General features: G+C 46.3%; 1 protein-coding gene across 1 annotated transcript; it reads right to left on the bottom strand.

Moving 5' to 3' along the window:
- Window positions 1-1,378: 1,378 nt before the first annotated feature.
- On the bottom strand, window positions 1,379-15,973 carry LOC143184425 (LIM/homeobox protein Lhx9). Its single transcript, XM_076386639.1, has 6 exons — window positions 15,843-15,973; window positions 13,721-14,031; window positions 9,006-9,179; window positions 7,724-7,956; window positions 1,972-2,207; window positions 1,379-1,647 (listed from the first exon to the last, which is right to left on the bottom strand). The coding sequence occupies exons 2-6, from the start codon at window positions 13,996-13,998 to the stop codon at window positions 1,393-1,395; spliced, it is 1,176 nt and encodes a 391-aa protein (XP_076242754.1). The 5' UTR covers window positions 13,999-14,031; window positions 15,843-15,973; the 3' UTR covers window positions 1,379-1,392.
- Between the last annotated feature and the right edge of the window lie 231 nt (window positions 15,974-16,204).

The raw sequence follows: 16,204 nt of genomic DNA, 5'->3' as shown, positions 1-16,204 counted from the left end.
AGCGAGACAAACTATCGTCTAGTACCTTTGGTAATTCGGATGTGCATGGAACTATGATTATTATCACTGATTACTTAAACATAATCCATCGCTGGCGACGTTGTCCACCGATCCGCTTCCTGGTGAGAACTCCCCTAATTGCAGAGCCAGATTTCTCCGTTTCTGCTCGACCATTGTTTCGCAAAGTGATTGAGGTGTAAATCGTTATGGGAAATAGCTTGTAATTGATGAACGGCCGTTTGTTCTCATTACGCGTGATTGACGGTCGGCACTGGGATATAGTAGTCGGTGTATCATAGGAAACGTGTAGGATAGTCGAGCGAGCGCAATTATTGAGAATTCGACAAGTTCGTGGCAAGAACGGATTGTCTTCATTTATGGGCGCTGCACTAATCGGCGAAGTTTGAAAACAAGCCTGCCAGCGAGCTGATAAATCTGTGGCTGCAGGGTGAAACGACATGAGTCACATTTGAGAATAATTTCAGTTTGTGAAGTGGTATCCAGAATATAGAATTTCTGTCTTTTGTGAAAGAATGAGCCAAGGAAAGAACCATTAATACTTTGAAAAATAGAAATATTAGTTATTCTTGAGGAAAGGAACAAGAAAATTCCCATTTGGAATATGATTTCGTTACAGAACATATGTAACCCTTAACGCCTCAATTTGTACCATGTTTTTTATAAGAATACATTTTAGTAATCAGAATCAAGAGTTGCGATAGGTATAGTGGAACCTAGACCTCCAATATTTCGATGCATAAAATAAGTATAGAGTATCCATTTCTACTGAAAAAAGACAAAAATTGACACAGTAAATTTATGTATTAGAAGGTATTTTAGATAGGGTAAGAGACCCTGTTACTGTGTCTGAATCTAGTACTCTGCTTTACATAGATTTTACATGAAAAGTGCAGTAGTAGGTTCAGACACAGTAATAAGGTCTCTCACCCTAATAAAAAAGACTTGAAAACTGTTAACTCCTGACAGTTTCTTCGGAGCACTACCATATCAGACTCACGTCGTTTCGTCTCACAAGAAATTGAATTCTGTAGGAGGAACTGAGCCTCGGCATCCGGGTGCCGTCCAGTCGCGATCACTCACCAGGAAGATCGTCAGCGGTTCAGCGAATCTCGGCGAAGGTTCGCCGTGCTGTTCAGGAGAGAACGAAGCTCGATCGGGAAGATTTACCTACGCTCCCCGAACTGTACGCAGGCCGCCAAGTCCCCTGTCGATCGAGCTCGAAAAATATAAAATACGAGTGAAAGAAAACTCGGGCTCTCCCCTGAAAGGCAACGCGTCGAAAGTCGTTCCCAAAGAAGGACGCGCGGCGATCCTTCATCCAAGATGGCTGGAAAGGCTGCTGTAGCCGTCCTCCTCCATCTCAAGCCGTCGTCAGTAAAGATCGGAGAAGGAGACTTGAGAGGAAACGCCGGAATGTAGGTGATGAAGAGCGTGGAGCTCCTCCATCGAGGTCGACGGCATGCTGTTGCTGTCACCTAGGATGCTGGCTGCTGGCCCCACGTTCGGCGAGCCGCCTGTGCTCGAGGGCACTGGTGTGCCAGGACACCCCACGTTGCTGCTCGTCGTGTTGCCCTCCTGCCTCATCATGTTCCGCCGCCATTTCGCGCGGGCGTTTTGGAACCACACCTGGGTCAGGAGCCAAGTTAAACACTGGGGCTCGTACGAAATCATTGAAATCGTATTACGATTGTGACTGGGTTTCATCGTTATAGGCTCGCGGTTTTACTGAGGCGTTTAAAATGAGAAGCAGGTTTCTGAGGCTTACTCCTTCGTATAGACGAGCGTGGTCGTAGAGAAGGGCGTGGGTGACAGTGTGTGACAAGTGGAACTAAATAATTCTGAGATATGGTAGAGATTGTAAGGAGCTTTTAACGAGGGAACACTGTAGGCTTTGAGCGTAGTTGGGCCTTGGCAAGAGGGAGGAAATTGAAAATGAAATTTATGTCCCACCTGAAGCACCCTCTTCGAAAGCCCCGTCTTCTGCGCCAGTTGCTTGAGGTCCTTCGCGTCGGGATTCTGATTTATAGCAAAATAATTCTTCATCGTTCGCAACTGATGGTGCTTGAAGCTCGTTCTCATCCGTTTCGTTCGCTGGCTCTGATGCACGGGGCCGGGAGAGCCGACAGACGCGTCGTACGCTGCCAGAGATTCCATGGACGAAGACAGTTCGGTGGGATGGAGGAGTTCTGCAACAGAATGTGCTTCTTTGTCATCCTCTTTGCGGGGATTCATGAGGTACATGCTTCTTCTCCTAAGGAAAGGGAGGGACGACTTAGGAATTGTCTTCGTGGTCCTGAAGGATTAGAGAAAACTAGATTAGGAAATATTACTAAGTTTTTTCTTCTGAATTTATATCAGTTCTTTTTCTAGTATTTTGTATTTCTTCTTCCTCTGAGAAAGGGGAAGGAAAACTTGAAAAGTGTCTTCATATTCTACTTCTATTGGCGTCTTCATTTTCTAGAATCAGTTTCTTTAATGCAATAAGCTCCAAATGTAACTAAAGTAAATGACCAAGTAGCCAACCATGTCCTGATACCTGCACACAATCCTGGACACTTAGTTTTATTTAACGTTAAGCTTAATCTAGGTAATAAGGAACAACGAAACCCAAGAAATAGTATATTTAGTTCCTGGAATGCAATTCAAGAATCAGGACATGCATCTTTAGATTGCCAATCTACTAGATCACGTGATATCTTAAAAGTCCAGGTATCGAATCAATTCCCTTATTCAATCTGCAACTTCTCACAGATACCAAAAGCAAACTCCACTTAAGTACGCAAAAATCGAAGTGTCAAGAGTCGAACCTAAACCAACCACAAGTCCAAAACTCAACCCAAGTCCAACTCTCCCAAGCTTCTCAAAGCGTCTACCGGATCCCCATCAACAGATTCTACCTCTCAATTCCATTCCACCTCGCAAAAACAGCTGAAACGAAAGTTCCCATCATCGGCGTACAACGAGTACCAACAGTGAATCGAAATCGGCCTGGGATCAGCGGCTGTGCACACCGGTTCGCTGGCTCTCTCAAAGCGAAACGGAAACCACGTCGGCTGCAGGTTCGAGCGAATTTCCGCGCACGTAACCGTGGAGGCAGCTCCTTGGCGGAATAAAGGAGAGGCATCGGGGACGACGACGACATCGGTGCAACCGTTCAGTGCCGTTGCAAGTTGCAGTTGTTGCGCGCCGCCGGAGCGAAGGAACGCATCCAATAAATAAGACGACGAGGGTAACCATTGAATTCAATCGAGAGAAAGAACGGGTTCCGGCGACGTTCGTGGACAGCCGCTGGGCCCTCGGAGATGCTGGAGGGCAGGGGGAGGGACAGAGTCACCCAGAAGTAAATCCCCGAGCACGTATCCGCCATTACTGTTTATTGTCCCGAACTTCCATTCCCTACGGACGACGGGCTGTTCTGGCTCGCGATCCAGAAAAGAGAAGAACCGCTCTCGCGCGCGGCCACACCGACAGAGGAATTCGTTTTGTTAGCCAGGGGTGAACGACACGGATTTTTGTTTCCAGGTCGCCTGGAAAACTGCGCGCAGAGACACGAGAGACAGGATGGGTTTTGAGGATCTTGGATTATCTACATGAACCTCTGAGGGGTGGGCTTCATGCATCTAGAGGCTTCCATCTTTTTTTGTGTTATCTTCAAATACAGGGTGGTCAGTTTAACTGGAAATCCTTTAGTCGATGTTGGAAGCACTTACAATGCTAGCAGTATTTATAATGAATGATGCCAACACTCGGAGGGTTTCCAGATAAACAGCCCACCCTGTATACCACATGCTGTCTCCCATAATCAAGGAGGACAGTTGAAGAAACAGGAAAAGACTTTTCTCCCCCGTTCAGATTTTCTCCCACGGCTGAAAAAGCTCGCCGTCGCAGAACCCGCAGCCACGCATCGAATTCCCAAAAGAATCGCTTTCCCTAGAAACCAGCTCTATCAATAAACGCAACAGAGGCTCCCTGCAAAAGGAATACGCTAGTTTTTTCACCGAGCTGGCCTGGTTCCCAAGCGGAGTCGCTGGTTCCGGCGGCAGGGGCGAGCGGCGAGGGCAGGGGGACGGATTTCGTGGTTCAAGAATGAGATTACAATTTGTCAGGAGCGGGCCAGAGGCCGAAATCACGCGGATGGTTGAACTGGGCCGAAGAAGCCGAGCGAGGGACGCTCAAGGCCCGCAAGAAACTCATGCAGGCGGCATTATAGTGTTCCGCCGGCCATTCTGCTGGCAGCGGCCACGTATTGGCCACGGCAGCATTCTTTTCCGGCCAGATCGGCCAATCGATGCATCTCGCCACCGATACCCATCTGTCACTGTCCACGGGGCCTAGCCTTTTCTCTACCCGTCCAACGTTTCAGCACGCTGGACTGCCAGCGAAATTGCTCGAATCGACGCGGCACGACGGTTCTTCCGGGGGTTGGAAAAAATTTCGGTTTCGCTGGGCTTCGCTCGGGGACCCGAGCGATTGATGGCCACGTGAAATTCTCGTGCTGGAGGTTTCGGTATTAGGTCATCCGTAAGTTGTGCTTCTTAGTTCGTAGTTTGGCTCGAGTGGATAGACATCTTTTGGTGAAGGAGGGGGATTGAGAGGAATTTAGTGAACATTAAAATTGCGTCTTTTTAATCTTTTGCGTATTGAGATGAGGTTGCTGAGGGATTTGAAATTTTCAAATATTCAAGTAAGATAAATGTCTCAGTACCTGTTAATAAAAGTTAATAAAAAATAGAATCTACAGAACATAAAAAAATGGTGTCATAAAATAAAATATTTAGATTTTAAAACCCACAATATTTTTAAGTAATTTTATATCGTTGAGTGTGATCGAAAACTTTGCCAGTGGTAGTATAAATCCCAGGGGTAGTATAAAATCCAGTAAATACATTTTTCAAAGCACTGGACCAGAGAAGTGTAATTATCGCAGATGAATCTCAGCACTCCATTATCTCCTATCTCTCACAAGTTATCGGGACATAGAGACTCTGTTTTAATCGAAACGCTTCTCTGGTTAAGCTTACCAGATTACTACAAATCCTCATTGAAGTTAGCCATCGAGGTAAAAATACCTCCCCCTTCCACGTTTTTTTCTCCCCCTACGAACAGCAGACAGTTGACGAAGATAATTGTCGAACAAGAGCCGTAATCACAGCGAAAGCATTTTCAATGGCCGAGAAACGGCGGGCTTATCGCGTCCACAATTCCAGCGATTCATCGAACGCGCCGGCGGACGTCCAGACGGAATAGTTCGAGAGCTCTCCCGAACGGGGCAAAAAGTGTCCCAATTATATATAAAGATAATAAAACGCGAACCAGTCAGTCGGTCGGTTCCCACCCTGACCAAGGCACAGCGTCGCGTCCTCACCGACGATTTTATGGCTGTTGGTCGTAAATTCCAGCCGGTAGTCTGAAAGTGATTCCCCGTGATCGCTCGTCGATTATAAAATAACTGTGATCCGCGAGAAAATACTCCGAGGCTCTTCGAAGACGTCGTAAACAGCGTGGTACAAATGAGATCTCTGATAACGTGGCCGAAGATAACGCTGGACATGTATCTCGACAAACGAGGGTGTGTTAAGCGAATTTACTGCTAGATTCGCTCGCTGAATTAACACGTCGATTTCGTGGACCTTTCGTAATACTGTTTTCAATCGACGTGATCTTGCGAGGAGTTAGAGAGTGTAGGATACACGGTTCTGAGATCAGTTAGCTAATTGGTGACTTGTGTTTCGGGTATTGGAAATAAAATTGAAGTGGAATGAAACGAGCAGAGTCAGACGACGCAGAAACTAGTGGACAGATCCTAAGGAGTGAGTACTATATTAAGAAAATGTAGTTTATAGAAAAAAATAGTTTCAAACCAGGTCACGTAGTACACGAGTAAAAGATCACAGTATCTGAACTAATAATTAGATTCAGAAGAATCTAAAATATATCCCACACAGAAAATATCAGCCTCTACGCGAACACAGATATCTAAAAATCGTCTTTACTTAAGATTCCACTTCCAGATTATCAAACTTCTAACTATTTACTAGAAATCTCTTGACAGAGATTCATATTTCCCATTGCACCCCTTCCACATGAAGAATCCCACCCAACCCAAGTCCACTAACCCCAATTACACAACCCATTTCCCTCACTCGCGTCATTTCGTCGGAGGCTCCCCGTTTCGGATGGCCCAATTGAAATCGAGGTCGTCGGGGAAAAAAGTCAGCGAGGAGTCGCGGGTCTCGGGCATTTGCCAATGCGACGACAGACGCCCGAACGAGTTATTTATTCTGCTCTCGAAAAGGAAAACCGATTGACCGGCTGGCACATGTCCTGGGGACAAAGCGGCGGCAGTTCCGCGCGCAGCCGTCCAAGGATCAATTAGACAGCCGGCGAAATTTCGCTGAAGAATTCCGTGTGTGTCGATGAGGGAACGACTAACGAGCGCGAACAATCTCCAGTCGAATCCGCGGGCCGCGATCTCTCGAAAGCTCCAGCAAATGTTTGCACACCGAAGGAACCAGCCATTATACTCATTGCTCGGCAAATAATGCAACTCCCCCGGCTAACCTGTTCGATTCGGGGGATGGAGGAGCCCTGACGAGCGAGGGAGAGGGTTGGGTATGCTCGACGGAAGGAGAAAGAGATTTGCACAGACGTGAGGCGAGAGGGAAAGGAGGGAAAGGAAGGAGACGGCGAGTGTACCACGTGTTCCCATGGTTTTAATGCGAACGTTTCAAAGCACACCCCCGTTTACCATCCGGCCCAATTATCCCTCTGGCAACCCCTTCCATCCCTCGCTTACGTTCCCGCGTTGTTTCACCACTGCCAATTACACGTATTTGCGTCCTCGGCCCGAGGAGAGCCGAGACTGGATTCTTGTGAATTCTTTATTGTTTCAACTGCGCGAGACGAACGGAACAAAGAGCCCGCTCGCGTTTTCTTTTCGCCCGCCCCTCCCCCGCCGCGCCGTTTCCTCTCTTTTGTCGCACGATTAATCAATCGATGGACGCTCGGGGGAGGCGCGATGTCGTTACTGTCGAACTGGGAGATCGAGTCCTTTCTGTTGGCTCTGAAAGATCTTCTAAAAGGGATTCTTTCAACTTGTGTATTGAAGGCGCGAGCCCTCCTTTCTACTGTGATGGATATATTGATCTTGGAGTTAGCCTACCAAGTCTTGGGCTTAGTTTTTAATGAGTCCTTGTGAGCTTATGAAATTTGTTAAGGTAAATATGCCAATAGTTTTTTTCAAGGAAGTTACTACGTATGAGTAGTGATTGCGATGTAGTACCTAAGAATTAATATTGTTCTTTACCTTTTTAAGGTTTGAATATTTTAGGAATTTTCAAATTTTCACACATTCAATTTTTTTAACATCCTAAAACTTTCAAATAAGTATTCACAATTTCAAATACTAAAATTTGTCCAACTTCGTCAATTTAATGCAAAACAGTTAGCATACTCTGAACTAGAATTTCGACAACTTTACCCATTAAAGTATTCTCAAGCATATAAAACAATATTTTTGGTCAAAAAAAATATGTGGGCAAAAGTGTATAAAACATTTGATCAACATGAAGTCGTAGGACCCGCTTGAATCCGCTCTAACTCGCTTGAACTCTCTCGAACCGGTTCACACGAGTCTCGAGTGACCCAGCCACCGCCAGTTAATTCCCCTAGCATAAAGTTTAGGTAGGAAAAGAGTACTCACCGAGTGCTCCAGCAGCCAGCCTCATCGTGACAGGTAGCTCAGAGCCAGTGACTTCCGAGAGCTTCCTCTTCCTAGGCCGCCCCTTCTGCACCGTGCCGGAAGGGGTGATCGGGCTCTGCTCCGCGGCGCTGTAATAAGCCGGAAGCGGCGACACTCCTGGCGAGCCGATGTCCTCGATGCTGCCAGCCGCGCTCCCATAATCCCCCGCGCAGCAGAGCAACTCATAGTGAGGTCTTGGGACCGACCAGCTCGTCATTCGTGAACCTTGCTGTCGAGTATTTCAGTGGCGACCCTGCGTTATCCTCCGAGTTTGATGAACAAGCGAACGCGATCTCGCTCGCGAGAGAAGACAGACGAACGACCAGAGAGGACGTCTTCCGCTCGATCGGACCGATGGATCGATGGATCCGTCTACCGTGGCTCTAGGGAGCTTTATCTTTGTCAGTTTTTAATCTGACCGGAGCGTGAAGAGGGGGTACCTGCCGATTGACTGTCTGATTCGAGCTGACAGCGGTATGCTAGATTCAATATCTTTCTCGGCTGATTGAGGGTGACAATCGTTTTAACTCCGCCGTTGGGACGGGGAGATAACACTGTGAACACTGTGAAGCGATAGGGCTGGGGAATGTGAAGACTTTGGTCCGTGTTTCTGGCTTCCTGAAGAGGATGAAACGTGAGTGATCTGGGAAGCTTAGATAGTCGATAATTTAGTCGATTGAATGGGTTCAGCCTTGTGTTTTTACTTTCTCCGGAGCAACACGACTGCGCGGGAAAACTATACGATTCGAGTTATATTCCTCGCTTGTTTGTAGATGCTTTGATAGTATTCGATGTTTCTTTCATAAACAGCCACCGCAAAAGGCGTTGCAGTCTATCAGAACGTTCAGACAAAATATCTCCCCAGCGGACTAATTTCCCAGATACGTTCCCTATTTGTCCCCGCGACTCCCATCACGATCGTCGTTGAACAAGGATTAATAAGCGCGCGGGACAGGCTGTGATAAGCTGTAACGACCGATCCCATCGATCCAATCGGAGCGGGAAGCGGCACCGCGACGTCTTTTCCCTTTACGAGAACGCGCGTCGAGTCTCGGCCCCGTTTCTCAGAATTGCAGAGACCGGATTCACCCGCGCCCCGGAGGGCTGTCATTACGCGACGGAACGAAGGATAATAAGTATCCTACGTCGACGCGCCTCGTGTTTCTGTCACTCTCGTCATCAAACTCGTTGATAACAAAGAGACGGCCTTCGGAGGATGGTAATTCGGGCTCGTGTTTCTCACCTACAGTAGACCAGGCCGTCCCTCTGCCCGAAATGATCGCCCTTATTCAGGGGGGTGCCGCAGGAGGCGCAAGTGAAGCAGGCCACGTGGTACACCAGGTCCCGGGCGCGCATCACCAGCTCCGAGGCGGAAATACCCGCTCGACATCGCGAACATCTCGAAACGGCGAACAATCTGGGGATCAAATTAGGGAAATTAATTAGAATCTGGTGTTTATTAGAATGTAGGACAAATTTTCGAGAGTTTATAGGTGTTTGGGAAAGTTTGAGAATGTTTGAGAAAGTTTGAGGAAGTTTGAGGAAGAGTATGGAAGTCTGAGTCCCTTTTTTCAGTGAGTTTGAGGGAGCTTGATGAAGTTGAAGGAGTTTGAGAGAGTTGTATGTAGTTTAGCAATCTATAATGAATGTATGCTTCTAATTTTATTTTCAGTGGTCCTGAAATATTCCTCATTTTAAGATTAATATTTTCGAAAATTGAAATACCCTATTAATCAATTTGTGTGAGTTAAATTTCTAGTAGATTTCTTGGGAAACATATCTGAAACAGTATTTATTAGCAAAGTAACCATTTCATATTTTTCCCAAAATTGAGTAAATTGTTGAAAAAAGTAAAAACCATATTTAAACTGGAAAAAAACATCGAGAATATAGTAAAGTTAATATTTTTCTGTATTCTCTTGTTTTATTTTTTATTGTTGTGTTTATTTTTGTATTTTGCATCGTTACCTTCCCTATTAGCATTCGGCGAAGCTATTATCGTTAATTGTTTCTGCCAATAAAGTCGTGTAAATAAATAAATAAATTAGGTCAGTGATGGTTAAACAAATCCGAGCTCTATTGACTTATCTCCGATATTTATAATCACATGAATTTTATCGGATACGAATGAAATCATCAACGCGTAGACTCACGGAATCGTAAAATTTAATTATTTGCAACGCTCTCCTTTACACATTTCACGGTTCCCAACCTGCAATGACAGCACAATTATTCGTGAGCGTTAAGTGGAATGAGCCATGCTCGTAGTCAGACATTGCTGCACGAAGCTCCGAGGAGTTTACGTTCCGCTATATTGCATTATAAAAACTGAGGCAAAGTATTAATGACGGCATAAGTTGTAACATGTTGACACGTGTATTAATTCACACTTATCATTTTTTATGCTAATGTTTCGAACTTTTTTGCGGGAATTCTTCGTTAATGACAGGAACTTGTACTAAGTATTTACTTTGGATGCTAATTCTCGGGTAATCATAAAGTACTGTAAATTTTTATTCAGAATTTTAAATACTTGTTCAAATTTTCAATTCCGAATTTAAATTTTCAAAATTTTTGAATTCTCAGATATCAAAATCTTTAGATCTGTTATGAAGGTAAAGTATTTCAAGCAACTTTAATTATAAATATCTCTTAAAATGATAGCCACGTGTCTCTAATGTGAGGTATTAGTGTCTATTCTGAGTGGGTTGTGCCAAATCACTAGAATAAAAAATTCTACAAAGTTTTCTAATGCTCTAATAAATTCCTATAAAAGAGAGGGTACCTAAGCCCGCCACCGAATAACAAGAGACTCGAGAGATCCTTCAGATATCCTAGAACCAGCAGCGAGCACGACTCAACAATGCGATCCCCTGGAACTACGTCATCCCCGTATCTGTCCACCGAATCAACCCTCTCCGCTTGCGACAAAACCGTTTCAATTCCCCAGCAGCGGCCAGCGAGCGCAGAGATTCGTTCGGCCGTCGTTCCGGGTTCTTCAAGGATCGCCCCGTTCCCGATCACGCGTTCTTCGTAGAATCCCCTAATTACAAAATCAACGATCCCGATCGTCGCTCGAATTCATCGATCTTTGCCTCTCTTCCCCGTTCGCGCGCACGTGACCCCCGTTGTTCGTGACTATCCGCTCGGACCAAAATCGGAGAACAATGCAGCCTCTCCTCTCTCCCTTCTCCATCCCCACCCTCTCGACGCGCGTTTTTCTTCCATCGATGCACCATAACGCTGCTCAGAGGAGGACTGAGGCGGAGAGGGAGGGTGGGGGTTTCCTTGCGGGCTCTCATATCGGTCGTCGACGATCAAGGCAGCGTTACAGTTTCCGAAGCGCGAAAACCAAATAGAGACAAAGGGGTTGGCCTGGATATGGATCGTTGCATATTGCATGGGAGCCGGTTGTATTCTTCTCTAACGAACCAGCAGCCGTTCCAGCCTGGAGGAATACCGGTCCTACGTGTGTTCCACCCTCGCGTGGAATCCTCTGTCATCGGCTGGGCAGTGGGGGAGGGGCGTTGGGGGTCTTGGAAATAGGAGGGAGATAAGGTGGAATTTTTCTAGGCTTTTCTTGGGTAACTAGAATTATTTCTGAGTGGAGTTGATGAGACACTGTGGTGCTGCTTTTTTTCTAGATTTTTGGAAGTTTTAAAGGTTAACTCTTTTGATGTATTATTCGTGTCTCGCGAGAAGTCCCCTGGAATGCATTCAGGATTGTATTCTCTCCAATCTCTTCGAGACTCCCTTTCTCTATCGTCCTCATAATCAACATTAAGACTTTCATCACACCTTCCGCGGATGACCGCATACTAGTTTCGCCATTCGATTCATACAATCTCCAACTTTTTCAAAGCACCCCGCTCGCATTACTCGCCGACTCCGAGCAATATTTCCGTCGGTGAATAATTCATACAGAATTGAATATTGTATGAAGCTCGTCAATTTAACAATTTCAATCCGCTTAACGCGAGTCAACAGACAAGCGAAAGGGACAGAAACGGGGGACGGGGTGGGAAGGGGGTGGGGAGAAAGAAGAGACGCTTCTCACGCTTTTGAGGACTCGGGAGAATTATGCAACGCATGCTTCTCCGTCGCGTCCGTTAACTGAGCTCTGAATTTCAACGAGAGCACCGCCAGGTCGGTACGCAAAAACACAATAACAGATTCATCGCATCTAATTACCGTTTCCACAATAGCCGCGTTTAACTTAATTAATTTCATTCATCGGGACTTTGCATTTTAATATCTTAATCTACGACGCCGCGGACAGCCTCCTCGTCGACCCTCTCGCCGCCTGGGAGCGCGCGATGCGAGAGGATAAAGCGCCGATCTGGGATCCGCCTCGCTTCAACGACTATCGCTTTTGTGGCGAACAGTGGCGCGAACTTCGAGCAATTTTTACGAGTGTTCCATTTTCGGAGTGCCGCACTCGGTTCAGTAAGCAAGGATTAATTCAGACAGCGTATTTAGCGACTGTTGTGTGGCGGTGGAAAACTCGGTGTCTGTGTTTGTGTGGATTTGTTGCCACTTTTTTCTGGTGGTTCAATATTCAGACTTGAAACTCATCTTTAATACTTTGCGACAGTTCAAGTGCTTATACAAGGCGCAGAAATTTTAGAATCCTGTTGGCTCTCAATGAAAATTAAGTTGAAAGTGTTCTGTATGAGTCTCGTTGAATAGAAGCGCGGTGCGTATTTTTATGGGCATATTTCTGAGGGATATTGAGGTATTCTTTGGTTTCACACGAAAGCATTTTTTACAATACAGCATGTGTCACGCAACTGTGTCACCTGAATTTTCTTGTAAACTATTTGTTCGTGATTCATCCTGTATATTAAAATACTGACGCCTGAATAATTGTTGAGATAAAACTCAAAGGGGTGGAAACAACCCCATTCAAAATTCAAGATAAAAATAAAAGTCCTACTTGATTCGAGATACGTGATAGAAATTGTGTACCAAGACAGCAGAATTCGTCTATCCAAAAGTAAACCGATTACTGGCACGATCAGTTCGATTCGAGACAAACCTGAACGAACCCCATGAAAAACGAAGTGTCGTCCAGTGGCGGAAAGGCACTGCCGAAGATCGTGACCGCGTGTTTTTATCGCGGCGAGTATATCACCAGCGTGGAATTTCAGGTCCCGGTTCGAGCTACCTAGCTTCCACGGCTTAGAGCCAGCCATTAGTAGACATTTTGTGTGGTCCTTGCCGAGTTTTGAGCGGGGCGAACGCTCCTATGCAAATTCGCGGATACCCCAATAAATACTGAAACGGGAAGCCGTATGGCGGGCCAGAGGAACCAGGCCTGGAGGATTTTGCATTAATTCCGGTCGTCATTCCGGTAATTCGATGTATAATGGCTCACAGCGCGATCGAGGTCGCTTTGTTTGCAAGATGGACGCGAGGAAAAGCCTGAATGGACTGTGTCTCAAAGGTAATGGAAATGAGAGAGTTAACCGAGTTGGCAGGTGTTGTAAGTAGGACTGCAGAATATTTGGGCTCTTCTGTCTTGATGTTCTTGAAGCAAGAAAATTGGAAATTCTTCCACACAGGATATGTTTCTAGGATAATCTAGACAGACTTCAAAGAATCATCTTTATTCCAAATTGAATGTCAAGATGACCTACTCCTCGGTGAATTAGCACTTCTCTAGACACTTTCCACAGCGAGCTGATTCTTCTCTTCACATCAACCCTCTTTTCGTTCGATTCTCTTCCTAAATACCTGCAAATAGTATCAACTTCGATACCTAACCATTCACCAACCATTCATCTCCTAAATACCCAGCGCATCAAAGTCAAAGGAATCTATTAATCGTCAGAAACGCATGTCAACATCCCCTAATAACGAGGCTTCCCAGCGATGACTCCTCAGATTTCGTCGCGGGATAAAACACCCCTTGGTTAGCGTCCCCAGCGTAATCCTCTTACGACTAGTCGTACCAACCTATAATAATCCTCTTTGCAGTAGATGTTGCCGTCTCTGGCAAAGCACGTCAGCTCAGCAGCGAGTGGTACGCGACAATGGCAGCAACGCAAGCAGCCACAGTGCCACGCACGATCGGCGGCTCTTAGGTACCATCGTTCGGCTATCTCTCTGCCGCAACCCCCGCAGCCGAGGGTGCCATCGGCGTTGCTGTTCTCGCTGGTGCCGACCTGTCGATTGCTGACAGCACCATCCCCTGGCGGGGGTGTGCTGCTGCCACAGCCAACCTCCTTCAGCATCTCGAGGCGAAGGGCCACGGCCACCGGCGCATTCTGTGGACAAACGCTGGGATGAGGTTCTCTCTGAAATTTCTCTGCGTTTGCAGATGTCAGAAAGTACTTTCGAGTATATTTTACTGTCAGTGTTAGCTTAGATATACAGGACCGACGATTTCTTCTGTCTAAAGATCGATTACAGTCTCGACAGAATTTTATATTGAAAAATAAGGACCTTCAGTCTGTAATTAACCTTTACCTAAACTGGAAAAACTGTCGGTCATGTGCCACTATACTTAAACTACGTCTACACTGAGGCAACAAAAGAGACCTTCATGTCGCCTCAAAGATCATCAAAACTTCAACCTGCACACTGAAAACAGCTATCTCGACAAGGTTTCTCACACGAAATTTTCCAAAGAATGCCACCATTCCACTATCACCTATTTACCATATAACTCCGCCAAGTGTTCGCCATTTTTCACCCCTTTCAGGAACGCCCTGTATCCAGCAGGTTAGCCCTCGAGCCTACTTGTCCCCCATTTCACGGTGAAAATCCTCCCCTCCCGATCGGTTGTCGTGACTTTTCCTCGTCGTCATCGCGATGACGAGGTCCCAAGCTGGAGGACTCGCTCCTCCAGGAGTGGCAGCGTCGCAAGCCAGCCGCATTCATTCAGGACATTTCTCGGCGGAGCGGTAGCAGCAGCAGCGCACGCAAGAACCGATGAATGAAAACAATTCGTGACTGCTGTCCCGTTAATGAATGACTCCCGGGGTAGTGGCTCTCGGTTTCGAATCGGCCGCGAGCTAATTAGTAGAACCTTGCGGATCGCCACAATAACTCAACGTCCTTTACGAGCCCCGGCCGCACGTGATTTCCGTAAGTTAAATGGAAGGTGACGTCGCCTGGAATCACCGTACACCTCGTTTTACCAAGGTGACGCCGTTTTGTTGCCGCTTGTCGCCGACGTATTAGGCCGAACGTGTGCGCGCTGATTTACAACTATTCTCCCCTTCTTCTCTGTCCCCTTTCTTTCTTCGCCCTTTTCGATGTTCGTTGCGTCACCCCCGATCGAGGACTCGGGAAACTTAGAATCGACGGAGGAAGTTTGCCGCAGGGGTGGTATAGAGCGACTGTTTTTGAGTTCGAGTTGAGGGAGTTGTGTCTGAGGGTGCTGGAAGGTGGAGAATCTCAGAGTTTCATCTTTGACTGTAGTTTCTTGTTCCAGGAACTTGATTATTCTCAGTTCCTCTGGAAGCAGATTCTTGCTCAAGTTGCAGTTGGACCTGTTCTTTTCTTAACAGTGGCCTCTTGTTTCTTGTGTCTTTTCGGTTTCAGTGGGATCCTTGCGGTAGCTTATGTGTCAGACTACTGTATAGTTTGTACTGAGTGGACGAGTAGGCAACAATATTCAGAAATATAAGAGAACGATAAAAGTAGGGCCAACTCAGACAATTCTAGCTGCATCGATATTTTCCATCTCTCTCTGTTTCTTATTCAATGGTTACCATGTGAGAAACAGACATATATCACGCGGCCAGATTCGTCTGTGCTGAGTGTAGATCTCGTATTTAACACTTGACACTATTCAATATCTTCTTCATTTTTTATATTTGCCACTCCTGAATAAAAACTATGTCTTCTCTATCTCTTATTCTTTAATACTGTTCACTGTTATCATCCAGTGTCATCAGGATATCTCTGGTCTAGTGTCATCAGACACTCCTATAGAAGGTCCAAGTTGCAGCAGTCACAGTTACATACAAATATCTCAATCTCATCACTCGAAGCACAGCGGTTTTCACTCCTACTTCCCTACCTCGTAAAATGTAGTATCTATTAGCTAACTAACTGTGTGACAACCTACCTGAGCATCAGTTTAACCAGCAGAGAACACAGCGGCGAATCCCGCCAACGCTGACACCGTCGACGTCCCTTCGCTCTTCCCGTCGCTTGCCTATTCCCGTCGCCGCGAACGATCCCACAGCACGAATTCACTCCTCGAACCTAGCTATTTCCATCCGAATGGCCTTCAGCGACCTTGAACCAGCAGCAGGGAGTTCCCCGAGTGTCACACTTCGCGTACTCGATCGTCGTCTACGCGAGGAATCGGTGCTCCGAGCCCGTCGGAAGCTGACGCGACGGCGATGAAGGTAGACCGAAATCGAGGCCGAGGAAATTGGACGATCGAAGTGAATCGCTTGGAAGAAGCTCCTTGAACAATTCCCA

The sequence above is a fragment of the Calliopsis andreniformis genome, chromosome 10 (genome assembly GCF_051401765.1).
Source record: "Calliopsis andreniformis isolate RMS-2024a chromosome 10, iyCalAndr_principal, whole genome shotgun sequence".
NCBI classification, from domain to species: domain Eukaryota; kingdom Metazoa; phylum Arthropoda; class Insecta; order Hymenoptera; family Andrenidae; genus Calliopsis; species Calliopsis andreniformis.
This window is presented reverse-complemented; position numbering and strand designations above follow the sequence as displayed.